The sequence below is a fragment of the Sinohyriopsis cumingii genome, chromosome 18 (assembly GCF_028554795.1).
Source record: "Sinohyriopsis cumingii isolate HCF-2022 chromosome 18, ASM2855479v2, whole genome shotgun sequence".
In the NCBI taxonomy this organism is placed as follows: Eukaryota; Metazoa; Mollusca; class Bivalvia; order Unionida; family Unionidae; genus Sinohyriopsis; species Sinohyriopsis cumingii.
The window spans coordinates 12,886,535-12,908,360 of NC_142978.1; the positions used below are offsets into that span (position 1 = coordinate 12,886,535).

Consider the following 21,826-nt stretch of genomic DNA (forward strand, 5'->3'; position numbering starts at 1 on the left):
GACGTTGAGCAGAACGACCGCCAAGTATCCCATACGACGTGTGGAAGTGAAAACGTTCACCATTCCTAAGGGACAGCGATCCATGATCGAAGATCATTTGTTCCAAGGACAACTACCCAAACGTTTAATCATTGGTATCGTCGAGAATGAAGCCTTCAACGGAACTATCACTAAAAATCCCTTCTACTTTAAACACTTTGACGTGTCCAAGATCGAAGTCAGTCGAGATGGCAAGACCTTGTGTACCCGACCTTTCGAACCTAAGTTTAAAGAGAAGAATTACTTGAGGTCGTACTTGTCCCTGTACGAAGCCACCGGACAGTTAGGAACCAACACCAGTCACGGCATTACGTACGAGGATTATGCAGGAGGCTACGCTTTGTGGGCTTTCGATTTCACTCCAGACCAAGGCAGCGACGAGGGACATTTCCACCCTATAAAATCCGGCCAGATTCGTGTGGAAATTCAGTTTGCAATCAAAGACCCCAGTGTTGATGATAATCCAACGTTGAAAGTCATCCTGTATGCAGAATTCGATAATACCATAGAAATCAACAGTTTGAGAGAAGTCATTCTAGATTATTAGAAAGCCATGGAAGACTGTTATCCCTCTTTACCTAGTGGAGAAACTTTGGAGATGGAATGTAAGGAGACTGTGGAAGGAGAAGAATCTCAAGACAAAGACGAAGAAGATATCATGATGAAGTCGAGATGGCCAGAACAAGAAGCCCATTTAGTCTCCTGTTTTGCCAAACACTTGGTCGACAAAATGACGGAATTGATCAAGAAAAATTGCTATGGATGTCAAAACGATCATCCCAGTCAAATTCAACACGATAAATGCCTGATGTTGAGTCAAGAAGAAAAATTGGACGAGTATCTGGACGAAGCTTGGAGTCTCATCTCAAACAAAGACGTGTTGCACCAGTGGTATAAAGACTTGCGTGAACATTCTTGTCCAGCATTAACCACTCAAGAGATCCATCGTATCGAAGCTCTCCTGAATCAGAGTGAGGAAACAGAACGAATAACCGTTTATTCGTCAGACATTTTCAAGCAAAAAGTCAGGATCGAATTGACGACTTATTATTACCTGTGAAGAAAAAAACAACACAGAAAACAATGGATACCTGGGAACTTTATTACCTTTTGAACCACAGTTCGTATACAGCTTCTTGGAATCCTGTCGTCTGTGCTAAAGATGAACTCCCTCATCGCAAACCTAAAGACCATCAAGCTTACGTGATCAACACGGACGACAGTCATCTCCCAGGAACCCACTGGGTAGCCGTCTACTTTCCTCAAGAAGGATGTGTGGAATATTTCGATTCGTACGGATTGCCCCCTTTGGAAGACGATATCATCGACTTTATGAGAAGAAATGCTCAAACCACCCGATTCAATAACGTGAAATTACAAGGCACAGATTCCTTGGTGTGTGGACAGTACTGTGTGTATTTTCTGCATCATCGCAGCCTGGGCTATTCCTTAGAACATTTAGTGACTCATTTTGATCCTCGTTCTTCTGCTAGAAACGATGTGAAAGTACATCGATGGTTTTGTGACCAGTATGCTTATCTTTTGTCTCAAGCTAGGAAACGTAGTGTCCATCAATGGCCTAATGATTTCCAACAGTGGAAATCACAATTTCATTCACAACGTTGTCAGCCTTGTTTAAAGTAGATTGTATTTGAAGAAAAGAATGTTAGTGATTTGAAAAAAAATTGTTTGATGTTATCATGTTGAATTATTGTTAAAAATGTTGTTGTTTAGTGTTAAGTGATTTTTTGAATAAAAAATGTTGTGTTTTGAAAAAAATGCCTTTGTGGTTTGTTTAGCTATAAGAATGTTGGATTGATGCTCTTTCATTTCTTACTATCCCTCTCATGAACGTTGCAGCTCGAAAACCGTGTGGGGGATGTTTTCCTTCACGTCCGCGCTTTAACTTTAAGAACCGGGTTGTTCCCAGTCTAGCCATCCATTGTCGACTCATCCTCCTAAGAAGATGTGCTCCAAACTAGCTAAGCTCAACGAAGCCTACGTGAATTTGCATAGGGTCAGACACAGTCTGATACCGAAGCCAGAAGAAATAGAGAATGTGAGAATGTTAAAAATCACTGAAGACCTGATAGAAGAGCTCTTCAGAGAAGAAATGAACAAGGAGAAAGAAGAATGGACAGAGAAGTACAGACTTCAGAGACAGCAGCAACAGCAGCAACAACAGCAACAGCAGCAGCAACAGCAGCAACCTGAAGCTGACAGAGGCTTTGTCGATTGTCGTATCGACACCAAAGAATTCTTCTTCTCTTTCCGAAGAAGCAGACCTATTGCCAGAAAGTCTATCCTCAGAGAACATCGCATTCTTAGAAACTAAAAAAGAATGCCATAGCAAAACAAAAAAACAGCCCTTTTCAGGGCTACCCCAATACTCTAGAAAAGAAATAACGATCGATTTGCCAATGTGTGTAGGTAGAGTAGTGTTAAAATAAACACTAACTCTTTCTTAAAAATTTTGAGGGTATGTGTTTGTGTGTTTGTGTGATTGTGTTTGTAAGTGATAAAGTAGGTTGGTGTGAATAGTAGATTAAAATGATGTTTGTTTTTTGGGCTGTTTGAGGTGTATATTTTGGGTTAGATTGGATTGCTTTGCGTATGTGGATAGTCTATTGAAGTGATGGGTAGCATAAAAAAGTGAGCAAGTGTTTCTTTTAGGTCCGCGCGTTGTTGTTTTTTTGGTCATGATCTAGGTAAGATGAATTTTATGTTTTTAGGGGGATGTTTTCCTTCACGTTCGCGCTTTCAGTATAAATTGAAACTCGTTCGGCAGTCCAGCTACCCTTGTTGATTGATCAACACAGCCAGAAGAATGACTAGCAGAATAGTGAAACTGTTAGAACTCCAGATGCACCTGGAATATGCCAGGCGGATAGTAAACGAACTATCAGCGGAGGCTATAGTAGAAGAAGCAAGAATAAAGAAGGAAGAAGAGGAGAGAAGACAGAGGGAAGAGGAGGAAAAGAAAAGAGAAGAGATGATGTCGTTTAATATTCCTGAAACAGAGGATTGGGGTGCTGAAGCGAATCATCCTCCCTCTGCGCTCCCCAGAAGAAAGGTGAAAGAAGACTGGGGAAGAAGATGCGTGTGCGGCGCCAGGCCAGGAAGGTGCAACCATTAGATAGGTGCATCTGGAGTTTAAAAAAAACAGCCCTTTTCAGGGCTACCCAATACTCTAGAAAAGAAATAACGATCGATTTGCCAATGTGTGTAGGTAGAGTAGTGTGAAAATAAACACTAACTCTTTATTAAGATATTGTGAGGGTATGTTTTAGTGTGTTTGTGTGTTTGTAAGAGCTTAGGTATGTTAGTGTGAATAGTAGATTATGGGTTTCTTAGCAAATGTGGAGAGTATAGTTAGGGTTATATTATATGAAATGAGAAAGTAGGGGGATGTTTTCCTTCACGTCCGCGCGATGTTTGGTCATCATCTAGGTAAGATCCATTTTATGTTTTAGGGGGATGTTTTCCTTCACGTTCGCGCTTTTCGTATAAGAACCCACAGTGTTCGTTGTTCAAACCATTCTGCAAAGAATACAAAGAAGATGGCGTCAAACCAAATGGACAAATTACAAACCTTGCAAGACGTTTTAGACAACTTAGGAATAATGGAACAGATGCTATTAAGACTGGTTGAAGACCATTATTCCTATAGTCCCCATCGTGTGAAGATGGAAATTAATAACTTAAGGAAAGCAAAGGACAAGATTAGTGGTGTCATGAAAGAGATCAAGGAGGAGAAGGAGGATGAAGAGGAAAGAATAAGAATACGCAATTGGAACGAAAAAATTGAAAAAGAAGAAGAAAATGAAAAGAAGAAGAAAGAAGAGGAGGAAGAGAAGAAAGAAGAGGAGAAGAAAAAAAAGAAAGAGAAGAAGAGTGTAGGAGATAAAATAAGAACTTGGTGGAGGAAAAGAAGAAATTAGAAGCAGAAGAAAACCCAAAGGCCCTTTTCAGGGCCAGCCATATTTCTCGAAAAGAGATAGTCTTTGAATTGCCTACCCCTTTTTTTAAATTTAAATTTAAATTTAAATTTAAAAAAACTTTTTAAAAAAAAAAATCCCATGTTAAATTCCCCTTGTCCGTAGATTGTCCCACGATTTATTCCCATGTTAAATTCCCCTTGTCCGTAGATTGTCCGACGATTTTTCGCCATGTTAAATTTCCATTGTCCGTAGAGTGTCCCAGGGGTGTTTTGACTGGAATTTCCATTGTCCGTAGGGTATCCCACTTCACTACTTATAATGTCATACAGTTTTGAGAAGGCCTACTATAATGTCATACACTTCTGAGTAGGCCTACTATAATGCCATACAGTTTTGAGTAGGCCTACTATAATGCCATACAGTTTTAAGTAGGCCTAGTATAATGTCGTACAGTTTTGAGTAGGCCTACTATAATGCCATACAGTTTTGAGTAGGCCTACTATGTTGCCATACAGTTTTGAGTAGGCCTACTATAACGCCATACAATTCTGAGTAGGTCTGCTATGTTGACATACAGTTTTGAGTAGGCCTACTATGCCATACAGTTTTGAGTAGGTCTGCTATGTTGCCATACAGTTTTGAGTAGGCCTACTATAATGCCATACAGTTTTGAGTAGGCCTACTATAATGCCATAAAGCTTTGAGTAGGCCTAGTATAATGTCATACAGTTTTGAGTAGGCCTACTATAATGCCATACAGTTTTGAGTAGGCCTACTATAATGCCATACAGTTTTGAGTAGGTCTGCTATGTTGCCATACAGTTTTGACTAGGCCTACTATAATGCCATACAGTTTTGAGTAGGCCTACTATAATGCCATACAGTTTTGAGTAGGCCTACTATAATGTCATACAGTTTTGAGTAGGCCTACTATAATGCCATAAAGCTTTGAGTAGGCCTAGTATAATGTCATACAGTTTTGAGTAGGCCTACTATAATGCCATACAGATTTGAATAGGCCCACTAAAATGCCATACAGTTTTGAGTAGGCCTACTATGTTGTCATACAGTTTTGAGTAGGCCTACTATAATGCCATACAGTTTTGAGTAGGTCTGCTATGTTGCCATACAGTTTTGAGTAGGCCTACTATAATGCCATACAGTTTTGAGTAGGTCTGCTATGTTGCCATACAGTTTTGAGTAGGCCTACTATAATGCCATACAGTTTTGAGTAGGCCTACTATCATGCCATAAAGCTTTGAGTAGGCCTAGTATAATGTCATACAGTTTTGAGTAGGCCTACTATAATGCCATACAGTTTTGAGTAGGCCTACTATAATGCCATACAGTTTTGAGTAGGTCTGCTATGTTGCCATACAGTTTTGAGTAGGCCTACTATAATGCCATACAGTTTTGAGTAGGCCTACTATAATGCCATACAGTTTTGAGTAGGCCTACTATAATGTCATACAGTTTTGAGTAGGCCTACTATAATGCCATAAAGCTTTGAGTAGGCCTAGTATAATGTCATACAGTTTTGAGTAGGCCTACTATGATGCCATACAGATTTGAATAGGCCCACTAAAATGCCATACAGTTTTGAGTAGGCCTACTATGTTGTCATACAGTTTTGAGTAGGCCTACTATAATGCCATACAGTTTTGAGTAGGTCTGCTATGTTGCCATACAGTTTTGAGTAGGCCTACTATAATGCCATACAGTTTTGAGTAGGTCTGCTATGTTGCCATACAGTTTTGAGTAGGCCTACTATAATGCCATACAGTTTTGGGTAGGTCTGCTGTCTTACCATACAGTTTTGAGTAGGCCTACTATAATGCCATACAGTTTTGAGTAGGCCTACTATAATGCCATATAGTTTTGAGCAGGCCTGCTATAATGTCATACAGTTTTGAGTAGGCCTACTATAATGCCATAAAGCTTTGTGTAGGACTACAATAATGCCATACAGTTTTGAGTAGGCCTACTTTGTTACCATACAGTTTTAAGTAGGCCTAGTATAATGTCATACAGTTTTGAGTAGGCCTACTATGTTACCATACAGTTTTGAGTAGGCCTACTATAATGCCATACAGTTTTGAGTAGGCCTACTATAATGCCATACAGTTCTGAGTAGGCCTACTATAATGCCATACAGTTTTGAGTAGGCCTAGTATAATGTCATATAGCTTTAAGTAGGCCTACTATAATGCCATAAAACTTTGAGTAGGCCTACTATGTTACCATACAGTTTTGAGTAGGCCTACTATAATGCCATACAGTTTTGAGTAGGCCTACTATAATGCCATACAGTTTTGAGTAGGTCTGCTATGTTGCCATATAATTTTGAGTAGGCCTACTATGTTACCATACAGTTTTGAGTAGGCCTACTATAATGTCATACGGTTTTGAGTAGGCCTACTATAATGCCATACAGTTTTGAGTAGGCCTACTATAACGCCATACAGTTTTGAGTAGGCCTACTAGAATGCCATAAAGCTTTGAGTAGGCCTACTATAATGCCATACAGTTTTGAGTAGGCCTACTATAATGTCATACAGTTTTGAGTAGGTCTGCTATGTTGCCATACAGTTTTGAGTAGGCCTACTATAATGCCATACAGTTTTGAGTAGGCCTACTATAATGCCATACAGTTTTGAGTAGGCCTACTATAATGTCATACAGTTTTGAGTAGGCCTACTATAATACCATAAAGCTTTGAGTAGCCCTAGTATAATGTCATACAGTTTTGAGTAGGCCTACTATAATGTCATACAGTTTTGAGTAGGCCTACTATAATGCCATACAGTTTTGAGTAGGCCTACTATAATGCCATACAGTTTTGAGTAGGCCTACTATAATGCCATACAGTTTTGAGTAGGCCTAGTATAATGCCATACAGTTTTGAGTAGGCCTACTATAATGCCATACAGTTTTGAGTAGGCCTAGTATGATGTCATATAGTTTTAAGTAGGCCTACTATAATGCCATACAGTTTTGAGTAGGTCTGCTATGTTGCCATACAATTTTGAGTAGGCCTACTATAATGCCATACAGTATTGAGTAGGCCTACTATAATGCCATACAGTTTTGAGTAGGCCTAGTATAATGTCATATAGTTTTAAGTAGGCCTACTATAATGCCATAAAGCTTTGAGTAGGCCTACTATGTTACCATACAGTTTTGAGTAAGCCTAGTATAATGCCATACAGTTTTGAGTAGGCCTACTATAATGTCATACAGTTTTGAGTAGGCCTACTATAATGCCATACAGTTTTGAGTAGGCCTACTATAATGCCATACAGTTTTGAGTAGGCCTACTATAATGCCATACAGTTTTGAGTAGGCCTAGTATAATGTCATATATTTTAAGTAGGCCTACTATAATGCCATACAGTTTTGAGTAGGCCTACTATAATGTCATACAGTTTTGAGTAGGCCTACTATAATGCCATAAAGCTTTGAGTAGGCCTAGTATAATGTCATACAGTTTTGAGTAGGCCTACTATAATGCCATACAGTTTTGAGTAGGCCTACTATAATGCCATACAGTTTTGAGTAGGCCTACTATGTTGTCATACAGTTTTGAGTAGGCCTACTATAATGCCATAAAGCTTTGAGTAGGCCTAGTATAATGTCATACAGTTTTGAGTAGGCCTACTATAATGCCATACAGTTTTGAGTAGGCCTACTAAAATGCCATACAGTTTTGAGTTGGCCTACTATGTTGTCATACAGTTTTGTGTAGGCCTACTATAATGCCATACAGTTTTGAGTAGGTCTGCTATGTTGCCATACATTTTGAGTAGGCCTACTATAATGCCATACAGTTTTGAGTAGGTCTGCTATGTTGGCATACAGTTTTGAGTAGGCCTACTATAATGCCATACAGTTTTGAGTAGGTCTGCTGTGTAACCATACAGTTTTGAGTAGGCTACTATAATGCCATACAGTTTTGAGTAGGCCTACTATAATGCCATACAGTTTTGAGTAGGCCTACTATAATGTCATGCAGTTTTGAGTAGGCCTACTATGTTGCCATACAGTTTTGAGTAGGCCTACTATAATGCCATACAGTTTTGAGTAGGCCTACTTTGTTACCATACAGTTTTGAGTAGGCCTAGTATAATGTCAAACAGTTTTGAGTAGGCCTACTATGTTACCATACATTTTTGAGTAGGCCTACTATAATGTCATACAGTTTTGAGTAGGCCTACTATAATGCCATACAGTTTTGAGTAGGCCTACTATAATGCCATACAGTTTTGAGTAGGCCTACTATGTTGCCATACAGTTTTGAGTAGGCCTACTATAATGCCATACAATTTTGAGTAGGTCTTCTATGCTGCCATACAGTTTTGAGTAGGCCTGCTATAATACCATACAGTTTTGAGTAGGTCTGCTATGTTGCCATACAGTTTTGAGTAGGCCTACTATAATGCCATACAGTTTTGAGTAGGTCTGCTATGTTGCCATACAGTTTTGAGTAGGCCTGCTATAATGCCGGACAGTTTTGAGTAGGCCTACTATAATGTCATACAGTTTTGAGTAGGCCTACTATAATGCCATACAGTTTTGAGTAGGCCTACTATGTTGCCATACAGTTTTGAGTAGGCCTACTATAATGCCATACAATTTTGAGTAGGTCTGCTATGCTGCCATACAGTTTTGAGTAGGCCTGCTATAATGCCATACAGTTTTGAGTAGGTCTGCTATGTTGCCATACAGTTTTGAGTAGGCCTACTATAATGCCATACAGTTTTGTGTAGGTCTGCTATGTTGCCATACAGTTTTGAGTAGGCCTGCTATAATGTCATACAGTTTTGAGTAGGCCTACTATAATGCCATAAAGCTTTGAGTAGGCCTACTATGTTGCCATACAGTTTTGAGTAGGCCTACTATGTTGCCATACAGTTTTCTGTAGGCCTACTATAATGCCATACAGTTTTGAGTAGGCCTACTATAATGCCATACAGTTTTGAGTAGGCCTAGTATAATGTCATACAGTTTTGAGTAGGCATACTATCTTGCCATACAGTTTTGAGATGGTCTGCTATATTACCATACAGTTTTGAGTAGACCTACTATGTTGCCATACTGTTTTGAGTAGGCCTACTGTAAATGCAAGGAACGGAAATGTCTTGTATCTCAGATGGAAATTATCTTTCCTATATCGTTCTTTGCATCATGATACCCATTTCATTCGTCATTTTCGTGTACAACTTCTGTCAGAAAACTCCCGCATAATTTTCTAATAATTTTTAAGGCAACAAAGATGAAAGGAGAAGCATCATATTGCCCCTTCGTGTTTGTGAATTCGTTCGTTCCTTCGTGACGCTCTTTATATATAGGATACTGTTTCAGTTAATATATTTGATAATATTTTAGTTACATTCAAGAAAATTGGTACGAGAATGCATATGAGGAAAAGAAACCTAGCGACTACAACATAATTTTCATCGGCTATTCGTTCGCTCACACAAAAATATTTGGGCCCTATTTAGCCTACCTTCGTGAAAATGGAACGTGCATGTTTCTAGAAACGAATTACTTAACCGTCCCAAAAATCGGTAATATGACAAACTCGTACGTTTTAGTTTCCTATTTTTTCAGTTATTACTTTGTTACATTCTCAATGGCTTATACCCGATTTCACCTTCATTCATAAAAACTAGTATGCGTATTTGTCTCTGGATAAATAATTTACACGGTTATCAAAGGAAGTCATTATGACCTAATATTAATGCTTGATTGACGTTTGTAGCTTCAGTCGTTTATCCATTACACCTTCAACATTCTGGACTCTGTTTCACCTGCATGTTTGAAAATGTATCTGCCTATGCATGGTGAGTGACAAAGTCAAGCCAAAACTTGATCACTTTGACATCTTTCACACAAAGAAGGAATTCTATACTTTCATTTGTTACACCTTAAATATCTTAGGGTTTCAAGGGTTGTCATCGCCGGGGGCGGTTGTGGGAGATAAGCACCCACTTCCCTTGGAAATCTCCCAATGGCTTGCGTCTGATAGAGCCTCTGACAACCAAATCCAGCTCCAGGCCTCCACGAGTGGCGGAACCTGTTTAAACTGACTGGAGAAGGGATGACAGGCGAGCTTCTGGCGCCTCAAAACCAGATGCTTCGGGCAGATGGGGCTCATTAACCTTGGGTGGTCGCCCATCTAGGAGAAGGTACACTCCGATTTCAAACCTTCGCTGCCTTGCGACTATACTCTCTCAGGGGAAAGGCTAAGGGAGTAAAACCCAACAGAAAATCCGGAGTCGGAGTCCCTAAGGCGACTTGGCATTGATTTCAGTGTCATCTCGGCAACTCCTGCGACGCAGCTGGTGCCATGACGTATTGGCTTGTCCTTTCAATGGATCCATCAGCTGCGTGGAGAGGGGGAATCAGCTGCATGGGCAACAGTTGATTCTCCATTTCACCCTGCCCAGGCTTGCGCCCTGGAGAGGATACTCCAGCTTCGCTCCATAGCGTCGACACAACACGGGAAGCAGCAGTTTACCGGATATAAGTCACCGCTCGATTGGCGTAGAGCCAGACGCCAGGGGTTGCTTCCGACGGTGGGAGAGACCAACATGTTTCACTGAACAGCTACCGCCCGCCTCAAACTGGGCAAGCCAATAAGGTGCCGTCCCGCCACAGTTCGCCTGCCTTGCTGGGTGCGTAAGGCTTAAGGTACTCGAGTACCTGACAAATGGACTGCAACTACTGCACCAAGAAATAACAAAATAAAAATAAAAAAGAAGACTTCAATCCTCAAGCTAGGTACCTGGAATGTCCGGACCATGCTGACTGGGCTTTCAGATGATCTCCAGACAATCAGTGATGTTCGTAAGACTTCAGTCATCAACGACGAACTTGCAAGGCTCCAGGTCGACATCGCCTCAATAGAGGAGACACGACTACCAGATTCTGGGTCCCTCAGAGAAAAGAACTATACATTCTTCTGACAAGGAAAGAGTGCAGATGAAGCCAGAGAGTTTGGTGTTGGATTCGCTGTCAGGAACACTCTGCTGGGAATGATAGAACCCTGCCAACAAGGAAATGAAAGACTGCTATCCCTCCGCCTCCACACCACAAACGGGCCTGTCAACCTGATCAATGTTTACGCTCCCACACTAAGATCCGCCACAGATACCAAGGATGAGTTTTATGATGAGTTAAACTCGCTCATTGACAAAATTCCCAAGGAACAAAACTTCATTCTGCTGGGCGACTTCAATGCTAGGGTGGGTGCCGATCATGACTCTTGGCCCTCCTGTCTTGGCAAGTTTAGCGTTGGGAAGATGAATGAGAAGGGGCAGCGCCTTCTAGAGATGTGCTCGTACCACGAACTCAGCATCACCAATTCATTCTTTCAGACAAAGCCACAGCACAAAGTGTCTTGGAGGCATCCCAGGTCTAAACACTGGCACCAGCTGGACTTGATCATTACAAGACGGTCAGCCATGAAGGGTGTGCTTCTTACCCGTACCCTCCACAGTGCTGACTGCGACACCGACCACTCGCTAGTGTGCTGAAAAATGAAGCTTCAGCCAAAGAAGATCCACCGCTCTAGGCAAGAGGGTCAACCACGCATTGATGTGAGCAAGACATCATATCCAGACAAGGCTGAGGAATTCACATATGTTCTTTCCAAGACGTTTGACTCAGAACCCCCCAACGGCAGTGCCAAAGAAAGATGGGATTACATCAGAGAGACTGTATACAGCACAGCCACACTGATCTTAGGTAAGAAGCAATCAAAGAACAATGACTGGTTTGAGGCTAACTCTGCTACACTCATGCCAGCCATAGAAGAGCGTCGCAGTGCTCACCTGCAATACAAGCGTAAGAAGACACTACAGGTATACAGGTCTACCAGAAACAAAGTGCAGAGATTAGCACGGCAGTGTGCCAATGAATACTGGCTTCAGCTCTGTCATAGTATCAAGTCAGCAGCAGATATTGGAAACATCAGAGGCATGTACGATGGCATAAAGAAAGCAATGGGTCCCACGAAGAAACTGACAGCACCACTGAAGTCTGCCACAGGCGATACCATCCACAACAAGGGTAAGCAGATGGAGCGTTGGGTGGAATACTACTCCGAACTGTACTCCAAAGAGAACCATGTGAACAATGATGCCCTCAACGCCATTGAAAACCTCCCTCTCATGGCCGAACTGGATGAGAAACCTACTGTAGACGAACTAAAGAAGGCCTTAGAGAAACTGTCTCTAGGTAAAGCCCCAGGGAAGGATGGCATCACAGCAGAACTCATCAAGTGTGGATGTACGGTGCTTCTCACACACCTGCACGACCTCCTCTGCCAGTGCTGGGACGAGGGGGCAGTGCCTCAGGACATGAGAGATGCTAACATCATAACCCTGTACAAGAACAAGGGCGACTGAAGCGACTGCAACAACTACAGGGGCATATCACTTCTCAGCATCGTGGGTAACGTTTTCGCATGCGTCATCCTGAACAGACTGCAGACGCTTGCTGACAGAGTTTACCCAGAGTCGCAGTGCGGGTTCCGCGCAGATAGGTCCACAATCGACATGATCTTCTCTGTCAGGTAACTGCAGGAAAAATGCAGAGAACAACACAGATCCCTCTTCCTGGCCTTTATAGACATCACCAAGGCATTCGATCTGGTCAGTAGAGACGGACTCTTCACAATCCTGGCGAAAATTGGTTGCCCTCCAAAGCTGCTAAGCATGATCCAGTCCTTCCACGATGATATGAAAGGCACAATGCAGTACGATGGCTCAACATCCGACCCCTTTGACATCCGCAGTGGAGTTAAACAGGGCTGTGACTTGCCCCCACGCTCTTCGGCATCTTCTTCGCAGTCCTGCTCAAGCACGTCTTTTGGGACGTCCACAGAAGGGATTTACCTGCACACACGATCAGACGGCAGACTGTTCAACCTGGCACGACTCAAGGCAAAGAGCAAAGTGCGTGAAGTAACCATCAGGGACATGCTGTTCGCAGACGATGCTGCTCTAGCCACCCACACAGAAGCTGAGCTTCAGCGCCTGATGGCCCGCTTTGCTAAAGCATGTGATGAGTTTGGGTTAACCATAAGCCTAAAGAAAGCAAACGTGATGGTTCAGGACGCGGACCCCACAAGCATCAACATCAACAACTACGAACTTGAGGTGGTGAGTCAGTTCATGTATCTCGGCTCTACCATCACCAACAACCTCTCGCTCGATGCTGAGCTCAACAAGCGGATCGGAAAGGCATCAACAACTCTCTCCAGGTTGTCGCAGAGAGTGTGGAACAACAGCATGCTGACCATGAACACTAAGACCACCGTGTACCGTGCATGCGTGCTAAGCACTCTCATGTATGCCAGTGAAACCTGGACTCTGTACGCCTCACAAGAGAAAAGACTGAGCGCCTTTCACATGCGATGCCTCCGACGCATACTCGGGATCACCTGGAGCGATCGAGTAACAAACAACGAGGTGCTCGAGCGTGCCAAGATTCCCAGCATGATGACACTCCTCCGCCAACGCCGCATCAGATGGCTGGGCCATGTACGTCGGATGGGTGACGGACGGATCCACAAAGACATTCTTTATTCGGAACTCGCCTCTGGCAAAAGGTCGATCGGACGGCCACATCTCCGCTTCAAGGATGTCTGCAAGCATGACATGAAAGCCCTTGATATTGATGTTAACACCTGGGAAGAGCTCGCTCTAGACAGATAAGGCTGGCGACATGCTCTGATCACTGGTCTGAAAGCCGGAGAGGACAAGCAACGCTTGCTAGCTGATGAAAGACGATCGCAGAGGAAGAAGAAGCAGCTTCATCCAACACCTGACACAACCTTCAAGTGCAGCAGGTGCAGCAGGGACTGCCACTCCCGCATTGGACTATTTAGCCACAGCAGACGCTGCACAACCACCAACCGGGACATCTCTCATGGGCGCAGTTCCATCGTCTCTCGAGACTAATGGATGCCAACAAAATATCTTAGATCCTATCTCACCTCCTCTTCACGAAAACGGATATGCACTGCATTTAATTATGCGTATTTCAGCCATTTCCACGTTATATCTTAAGTGACGTGCATACTTTGTGTTACTTGTTCTTTACATCCTCAATGCGTTTGTACTCAAGTTCACCCACACTTATGAAAATTGCCATGTGCAAAGATCTCTGGAATCATATCAAAATAAGTAATCTATGACCTAACTTTCACGCTTGATTGACTTTTGTAATTTCAGCCATTTGTTCGTTACATCCTCGATATGTTGGTTCCTTTTTCACATACACGCATATAAAATGTGATTTAGATGCATTTTAAGTTTTAAAAGAAACTACGCCATATCAACGTTACAATCTAAGTTCAACGTATGAATGACTTGTTCTTTCAAGTTTTTGTTCATTCCAGCATCATTGGCATGGCCCTATTTCACCAATACACATGAAACTTGGCTTGTGCATTCATATAGAACGACTCAACCATATCAAACACAGGTCACTGTAACCTAAGGTTTACATCTGAGTGACGTTTGGTCGCCATGTTTGGACCCTTATGAAACTTTGCATGTTTATGCATCTCATGAAAGACCATATAACAGTGCTATTTCCTTATTTTACATGGTGTCTCAGGTCTTTCTTTTAAGTGACAATCAGTGGGTAGTGGGTTCGAATCATGTTATGTTCAGCACGAGTAGTCCGCCATGGCGTTTCTACTTTGCAAGACACTTATATTTGCTTAGAATCAGTCCACCATACCAGTCTGTCGATTGATGACTGCTCCAAATGTACTCTTGTGGGTACATTCATTCATGTCATCGAGCATAGTTCAATGTTTCACTATTTCTAATTAGGTTTGAAAGTATAACTATTATATTCTTATTAAATTTGAAGTATCGCTGTTCTAAGTTCCTTATATAGTTTCTTCATTTTTCTATATTTTTAAAACGTCCGTTGCATTAGTTATAAATTCAGATGCACCAAGACTATGTTAGTTATTTTGGACACCATTTTGGACACCAGACCATGTTAGTTATTTTGGATACCAGTTTGGACACCAGACCATATTAGTTATTTTGGACACCAATTTGGACACCAGACCATGTTAGTTATTTTGGACACCAATTTGGACACCAGACCAATGTTAGTTATTTTGGACACCAATTTGGACATCAGACCATGTTAGTCATTTTTGACACTAATTTGGATACCAGACCATGTTAGTTATTTTGGACACCAATTTGGACATCAGACCATGTTAGTTATTTTTGACACTAATTTGGATACCAGACCATGTTAGTTATTTTGGACACCAATTTGGACACCAGACCATGTTAGTTATTTTTGACACTAATTTGGATACCAGACCATGTTAGTTATTTTTGACACTAATTTGGATACCAGACCATGTTAGTTATTTTTGACACTAATTTGGATACCAGACTATATTAGTTATTTTGGACACCAGTTTGGACACCAAGACTATATTAGTTATTTTGGACACCAATTTGGACACCAGACCATGTTAGTTATTTTGGACACCAATTTGGACATCAGACCATGTTAGTTGTTTTTGACACTAATTTGGATACCAGACCATGTTAGTTATTTTGGACACTAATTTGGACACCAGACCATGTTAGTTATTTTTGACACTAATTTGGATACCAGACCATGTTAGTTATTTTGGACACCAATTTGGACACAGCATATTATGTCAGCGGTATATTAATATTGCAATTTAGGAATGAATTTATTTGAATTTTTAATGCAGTTGACCTGTCCCTAACCGGCCGAATCACGCCTGTTTTATTTTGTCATAGTGCACAAAAGCCAGCGATACACATTTTATTTTCTGTTTAGGCCTTACTATTTCTATCTATGTAATGCAAGTAAATATTTTCATTGGTCAGCAAACTTCCGGGAAATATCAATAATAAAATATCAATGATTTTCTTTGGAACTTCATTAAGATGTAATAACATCTTATTGTGTAATAATACGTTGAAGAGCATGTCATAACATCTTGTTGGTTCGAATAGTGTAATAATACTTTGAAGAGCAGCACTAAAAGCATACATAGAAGCAACAGCTCAAGGCTGAAGTAAACACATTGAAGTGATACCATACAGTCAATTTTGTTTGCGCCAAATGAAGTCCCAAATTAATTAAAAGGTTTGGAATCATGTGACATATTAATATTACAGTATAGTAGGTGTTTGTAAGAATGAATTCTTGTCAAAGTCGGATGCCTCCCAGCTTTATAAAAGAAAAGTATATTTTTCAGCATTTCATTCTCTTAGTGACCTCCATATAACTGGTTTATTAAATTATTTCTTTAAATAGCTATCAGTTATTTTACCATGGGTTTCCCTCTGTGTGCGTTTTAGAGTCCATATACTTGCTAGGTTCCTTGTATAGTCTTTCATTGTTTTACATTTTTAATGAAATCCAGTGAATTAATTATAAGTTTAATGCACCAAGACTACCTTACCTTTGGTAAGAAAAATATGAACACAGCATATCGAAATTGTCAGCATAGATTCCCCTTTATTTTATTGTCAGCATAGATTACCCTGCATTTTATGAACACAGCATATCGAGATTGTCAGCATAGATTACCCTGCATTTTTTGAACACAACATGTCGAGATTGTCAGCATAGATTACCCTGTATTTATGAACACAACATATCGAGATTGTCAGCATAGATTACCCTGTATTTTATGAACACAACATATCGAGATTGTCAGCATAGATTACCCTGCATTTTGATTGACAGCATAGATTATCCTGCATTTTATGAACACAGCATATCGAGATTGTCAGCATAGAATACCTGCATTTGATTGACAGCATAGATTACCCTGTATTTTATGGAATTAATTGCATTTGAATGATAAGAGTGGATCTTTTCCTGTACAAATGACGTTTTCAAGACCGGCCGAACTATACATATTTGCTTCGTCTTCATCTGACTGATTTCAATATAAATATTCTTTTATGTAAAAGTTGTAATGCCTCATTCTGTTCGACGGAAGAAAACTTCTGCAATGTTTAGAACATGTCCTGGAAAAAACAATGACCAAAATATTCGTGATTTTCTTCGCGACTATAAACAGAAGGTATTGTCTGTCTATTGGTTCCATCTGAGTATAGATACATGCAATTAAATATCAGATGATTTTTTTAAATTTTCAGTGTAACTCATGGCCTTGAGGACGTGTCTAAATTTCCCTACTTATTTGCGGAACTCATTAAACGGAACTGGACAAACGAGGATTTGAAAAAGCTGGCTGGCCTAAATATCATCAGAGTTCTGAAGGAAGCCGAACAGGTAAACCAAGAAAATAAATATTCATGATCATTAGTGAAGCATCACAAACATTGTAATTGGTAATTGTCTCTGCAAAAGTATTTCTGGGCTTCTTTCTTTTGCAAGGTTGCAGGATCAAGACGTATCACACAAAGTTATTATGTACTATATCATTGTGCCCATGTGACAAGATTTAAATGAGAAATCTTCAGAAATCTTTCACCTACCTGAGCATTTTTCTTCTCCTTATTCGCTCCTCTCCGGTCCCAACCAAATAATAAAATCCCCCCACCCTAAAATCCAGCTGTCGAATTTATCGTTGGTCCATCACCAGGACGGTGCTTGTGTATGTGTCACAAAACCTTTGCTTTTCCTAAAATGTCAGTGGTTCTAGCAGATTTCTGATGCTGTCCTTAGACACTATAGTTCATGATAGCATACATGCAAATAAGTCAAGCCATGTAAATAATTAAAGTATTTTTCTTCTTTTTCCCTGTATTTGTTTATGTTTGAGAACGTACAGACATCTTAAATTTGGAGACAATTTAGGAAGTAAACGTTTTTACGTCAGCGGTTCATCCTAAAGTATATTTCCAGTTTACTTGTGTTATACTCAGTGATTCGCCGAACATTAAGAGTATTCGAAATGGGATACATATGGCACAATCAAAATACTTTATACTACATATATGTGTTTTCCTCCAGTGTCGGTTAGTGACCAAAAACAAAATGTAAATAATGTGCATATATTCTGCATTTGGTTTACGCCCTTCTGGCCCACCACATTTTAACCCAGTTTCCAAGACTGTGTCAAATCCCATCTTTTAAAATGTAAAGCTCTTTAACAGCCCATCAAAGTCAATCTATTGTGTAATAGTAGCATTACCAATGTTGTATGTTTATTATTGTTATTATTATTATTATTGTTAGCCTAGTCGAGATGGAAATACATTTACGTTATAGCGTAAGGACAAATTATTCTTCTGTTGTGTGGGTGTGGAGGGAGGGGTGAGCTAGGAAAGATTCGCACGTCGAAAGTTATAAGCACGACATGACATTCTTTGTTCCAAGTCTTAGACCAAATCTGACTCGGTGTGGGAACGGGCTGCGGACTTTAGGCGTTTATATATAACTTGCAGTACAGTAAACTAGTTCTTTCCTCCGAATAGGACCAAGATATGTGTGGGGTTTTGTATTTACTAAATACTTCCTCTGTCTGAACAGTTTGAACTAAATTTGAATAGCATTTGGCTCTATAAGAGATACTTTTTTTTATCTAAGAATATTCAAGCTCAGAGATTAACAACAACAGCTAAATAAGCAAGACTGTTTTACGTATAATAAAATCCAAAATAATGCATAAGTACATTCCAGAGTTTTGTCTCTCGACCTAAAGTACTAAATGAATGGTATGGAATTAAAAACACACAGTTCACATTAGTGTTGAAGGCAACGTCAATATGAAAAGTTTGTTTGATATATACCGAAAACGAAATATTAAGTTTTTTCTACGGTATTATTTCTCGTCCTTGAATGTTGAAGGATGAGCTGTTTTACATAAATCAAGCACAGAAAATTACAGCTTCTAAACTACGCATGCAGAAATAGAGATTATTACATTATAATATAGGGAATGTCAAGAAGAAATACAATAAGCCATATCATTTGACAAAACTCATTTCCTGCAGAACTCCTAAATTCATCAAATTGCGAAAATGTTTGGGCAACTCTGGAAACGAGTTACATAACGCTCTTCTGTGAGACGGGAATCGCGTCAATATCCCGAATAGTTGGAGCAGTTGAACATTTTTGGAAGTTATTTGTATAACGACCTTTAAAGAGATCTGAAATGCGGCTTTCTTGTGGTTTAATTGTCTTCTGTCTTGCTAAACATTTTTATACATTTACTTGGTGTACAATAATTATGTGTTTCTTAGTATTATTCTTTTCTTAGAAATAGTCATTAATTTGCAAATATAAAGATATTAAACTCCTTTTTCTGATTCCTTTTATAGCAAGTATCTATGCCGTGGGGGAGGGGGCTTAAAAACTTAAGCTCGAGGACAGTTAGCCTTTATGTCATCATGACAATTATTCAAGTACATATGTACTTAAAATTTACATTTACCAGTTGCAGAAGCTAGTGTAGTTAGGGCAACAATAAATCATATCTCTTTACATAAACATTACTGCATCTTGGAGAGGGATGACACGTTAGCACCTCATGCTAAATAGTTGAAAACCTTTGTTGAGCATCTTCGTAGTCAGCGAATGTCTAATTGCATTTCGCACATATATATCAATAAAAGGATTTTATCAGAAGTTGACATAGCATGTTAAAGCTGTAAAACAGCTTGAACTGGACTCGTACAATATGTTAACATACGTACACTATTTTTTTGGCATACCAGGCAACGTTCTTTTGCCAACCAAGGCCCAGCAACGTGGAACGAATTGCCCACTGAACGTAGACAAAAAGACACTGTGATCCCATTCAAGAGTGCTCTTAAAACTCACTTATTTCTACTGCAGGAACAAACTTAAAGACCTAATAATGTTTCCTCCCTTAAATATTTTCAGCATGTTTTATGCTTTCTAATTTCATGGTGTTTGTTTTTGTAATCATATCATTATACATGTTTTTATGTTTTAGGTGTTGTCTAATGTTTAAAGCGCGTAGAGCTTCTAAAGATTTGGCGCTATACAAAGTCCTCATTATTATTATTATTATTATTATTATCTATAATATCTAAACACGCTATTATCAATATATTACCTAGGTAAAACAAGAATTAAGTTACCTGCCGCCTTACGAAGATCTCCTACCTGTGAAAGAATATGTGAATACCACCTGTAGAACTGACTTCTGAGAACATGAGATGGAGATATGGCCGTGAATATGTCGTTATAAGGGAAGGTATGTCCAATGACATACAGACAAAAAGATAATGATTGGGACATAACAAGATGTAGTAATATAGGAATCAAAAATAATTGCTGACGCAGTTAATTCCCATTTTTTCTTCCGTTTATGACGATTATCTGAATGAATTGTATAAGATATACAATATAATTTTGAAAATAAAGTATTTTTTATCTTTGTGTATTTTTATTTCCTAAATATACAATATCTCCTACATAAGAGAAACGTAGCAATTCTCCTATGATACAATCCATTGCTTCTGATGAATTTCAAAATAAACATTCTGTACAATTTATATGGGGGAACATCAGATGGAGATCATGTGTTATGTATATCTATATTTTTCAAACTTTTGTTCATGACTCTAAATTGTAGTGATTGTCAATAGCTAGTTTTTGAACACGGATGTACATTCTATTTTAAGATATTAAGAGTGTCTTTAGATTGCCTGAGATCTATAAATAGCTGTATTTCTAAGTTTCTAATGATTAAATCTGTTTGCGGTTATTTCCCGTTGCTTCTTAGAAGAATTAAGCTATTTCCTGTTTGATGGGTCAGGTCAGGTGAGTATTTCAGGATGTGGGTTTTTTTACAAAATTTCAGGTAGTAACGAACATAAATTTACGTTTTAGGACTCTGTGTTTGTACATAAGGACAGAACTAATCAGTTGATTTCATTCCTAGTTTGGATATCTTATATCATATGTTCTTGTGTTAATGTCCGTCTGCAGATGTATTTGAGTAAGATATTATTCTGGGACTATTATGAATTTTTGAAAGGAGTTATGGATAATGTCATTGAGATACGTCAGGACTGTTGGCAGACCAGTATATTCGAAGATCTAAAATTCATTCAAAACATTCGATTCTAAAATTCATTTGGAACATTCGATTCTAACATTCATTCGGAACATTCGATTCTTTTAGATTTTAACTCTTAAGGATTTTTATCGATTTAATTCATAATACTGTACGTTCCTCCCAAATTTCCGTTTTGTAACTTGGATAAATAAATTAGTTCTTTACAGTGGCGTCGCTAGTGGGGTGCGGGGGGTGCGGACCGCACCGGGTGACACCATCTCAGAGGGGTGACACCAAAATGAAAAATTGCAAATTTTACAGAGCACACACTGCTCGGTCTAGTCGGATTTCATAAGCGGATAACCGATCATAGTTAAATACATGACTAGCAGGCACAGCAGTGGCGTCGCTAGGGGGATACGGGGGGTGCGGACTGCACCGGGTGACACCATCAGAGGGGGTGACACCAAAATGACATTACTAAGGATTCTGTATGGTCTGTTACGGAAGGAGGACCATGGGGGTGACACCATGAGCTACCGCACTGGGTGACACCAACCCGAGTGACGCCACTGGTTCTTTATACAACATGTTGGTTTTGCTTCTGTCGCATACTTAGTTTATAACCATAGAGTCGTATGAGAAATTGGGGGCTCGTCTGGGATACGAATTTCAGAAATATTTCGGAGAAACGAAAACTGCTTTGAAATTTAAATTCATTTTGTTTCGGAATATTTTAGACCGTTATATTTTGATTTCACATTGTAAAACCAACAATCTTTCATAATGGCATTTACGACAGAAATTTCTA

General features: G+C 39.8%; 1 protein-coding gene across 1 annotated transcript in view; it reads left to right on the forward strand.

Moving 5' to 3' along the window:
* Positions 1 to 20,391, forward strand: part of LOC149776082 (dipeptidase 1-like) — a 79,071-nt gene extending 58,680 nt beyond the window's left edge. The window contains exons 9-10 of the mRNA XM_089942359.1: positions 17,177 to 17,312; positions 20,072 to 20,391. Coding sequence (XP_089798485.1) covers positions 17,177 to 17,312; positions 20,072 to 20,161 — 226 coding nt within the window. The 3' untranslated portion in view covers positions 20,162 to 20,391. The remainder of the gene's footprint in view (positions 1 to 17,176; positions 17,313 to 20,071) is intronic.
* The last annotated feature ends 1,435 nt before the right edge of the window (positions 20,392 to 21,826 follow it).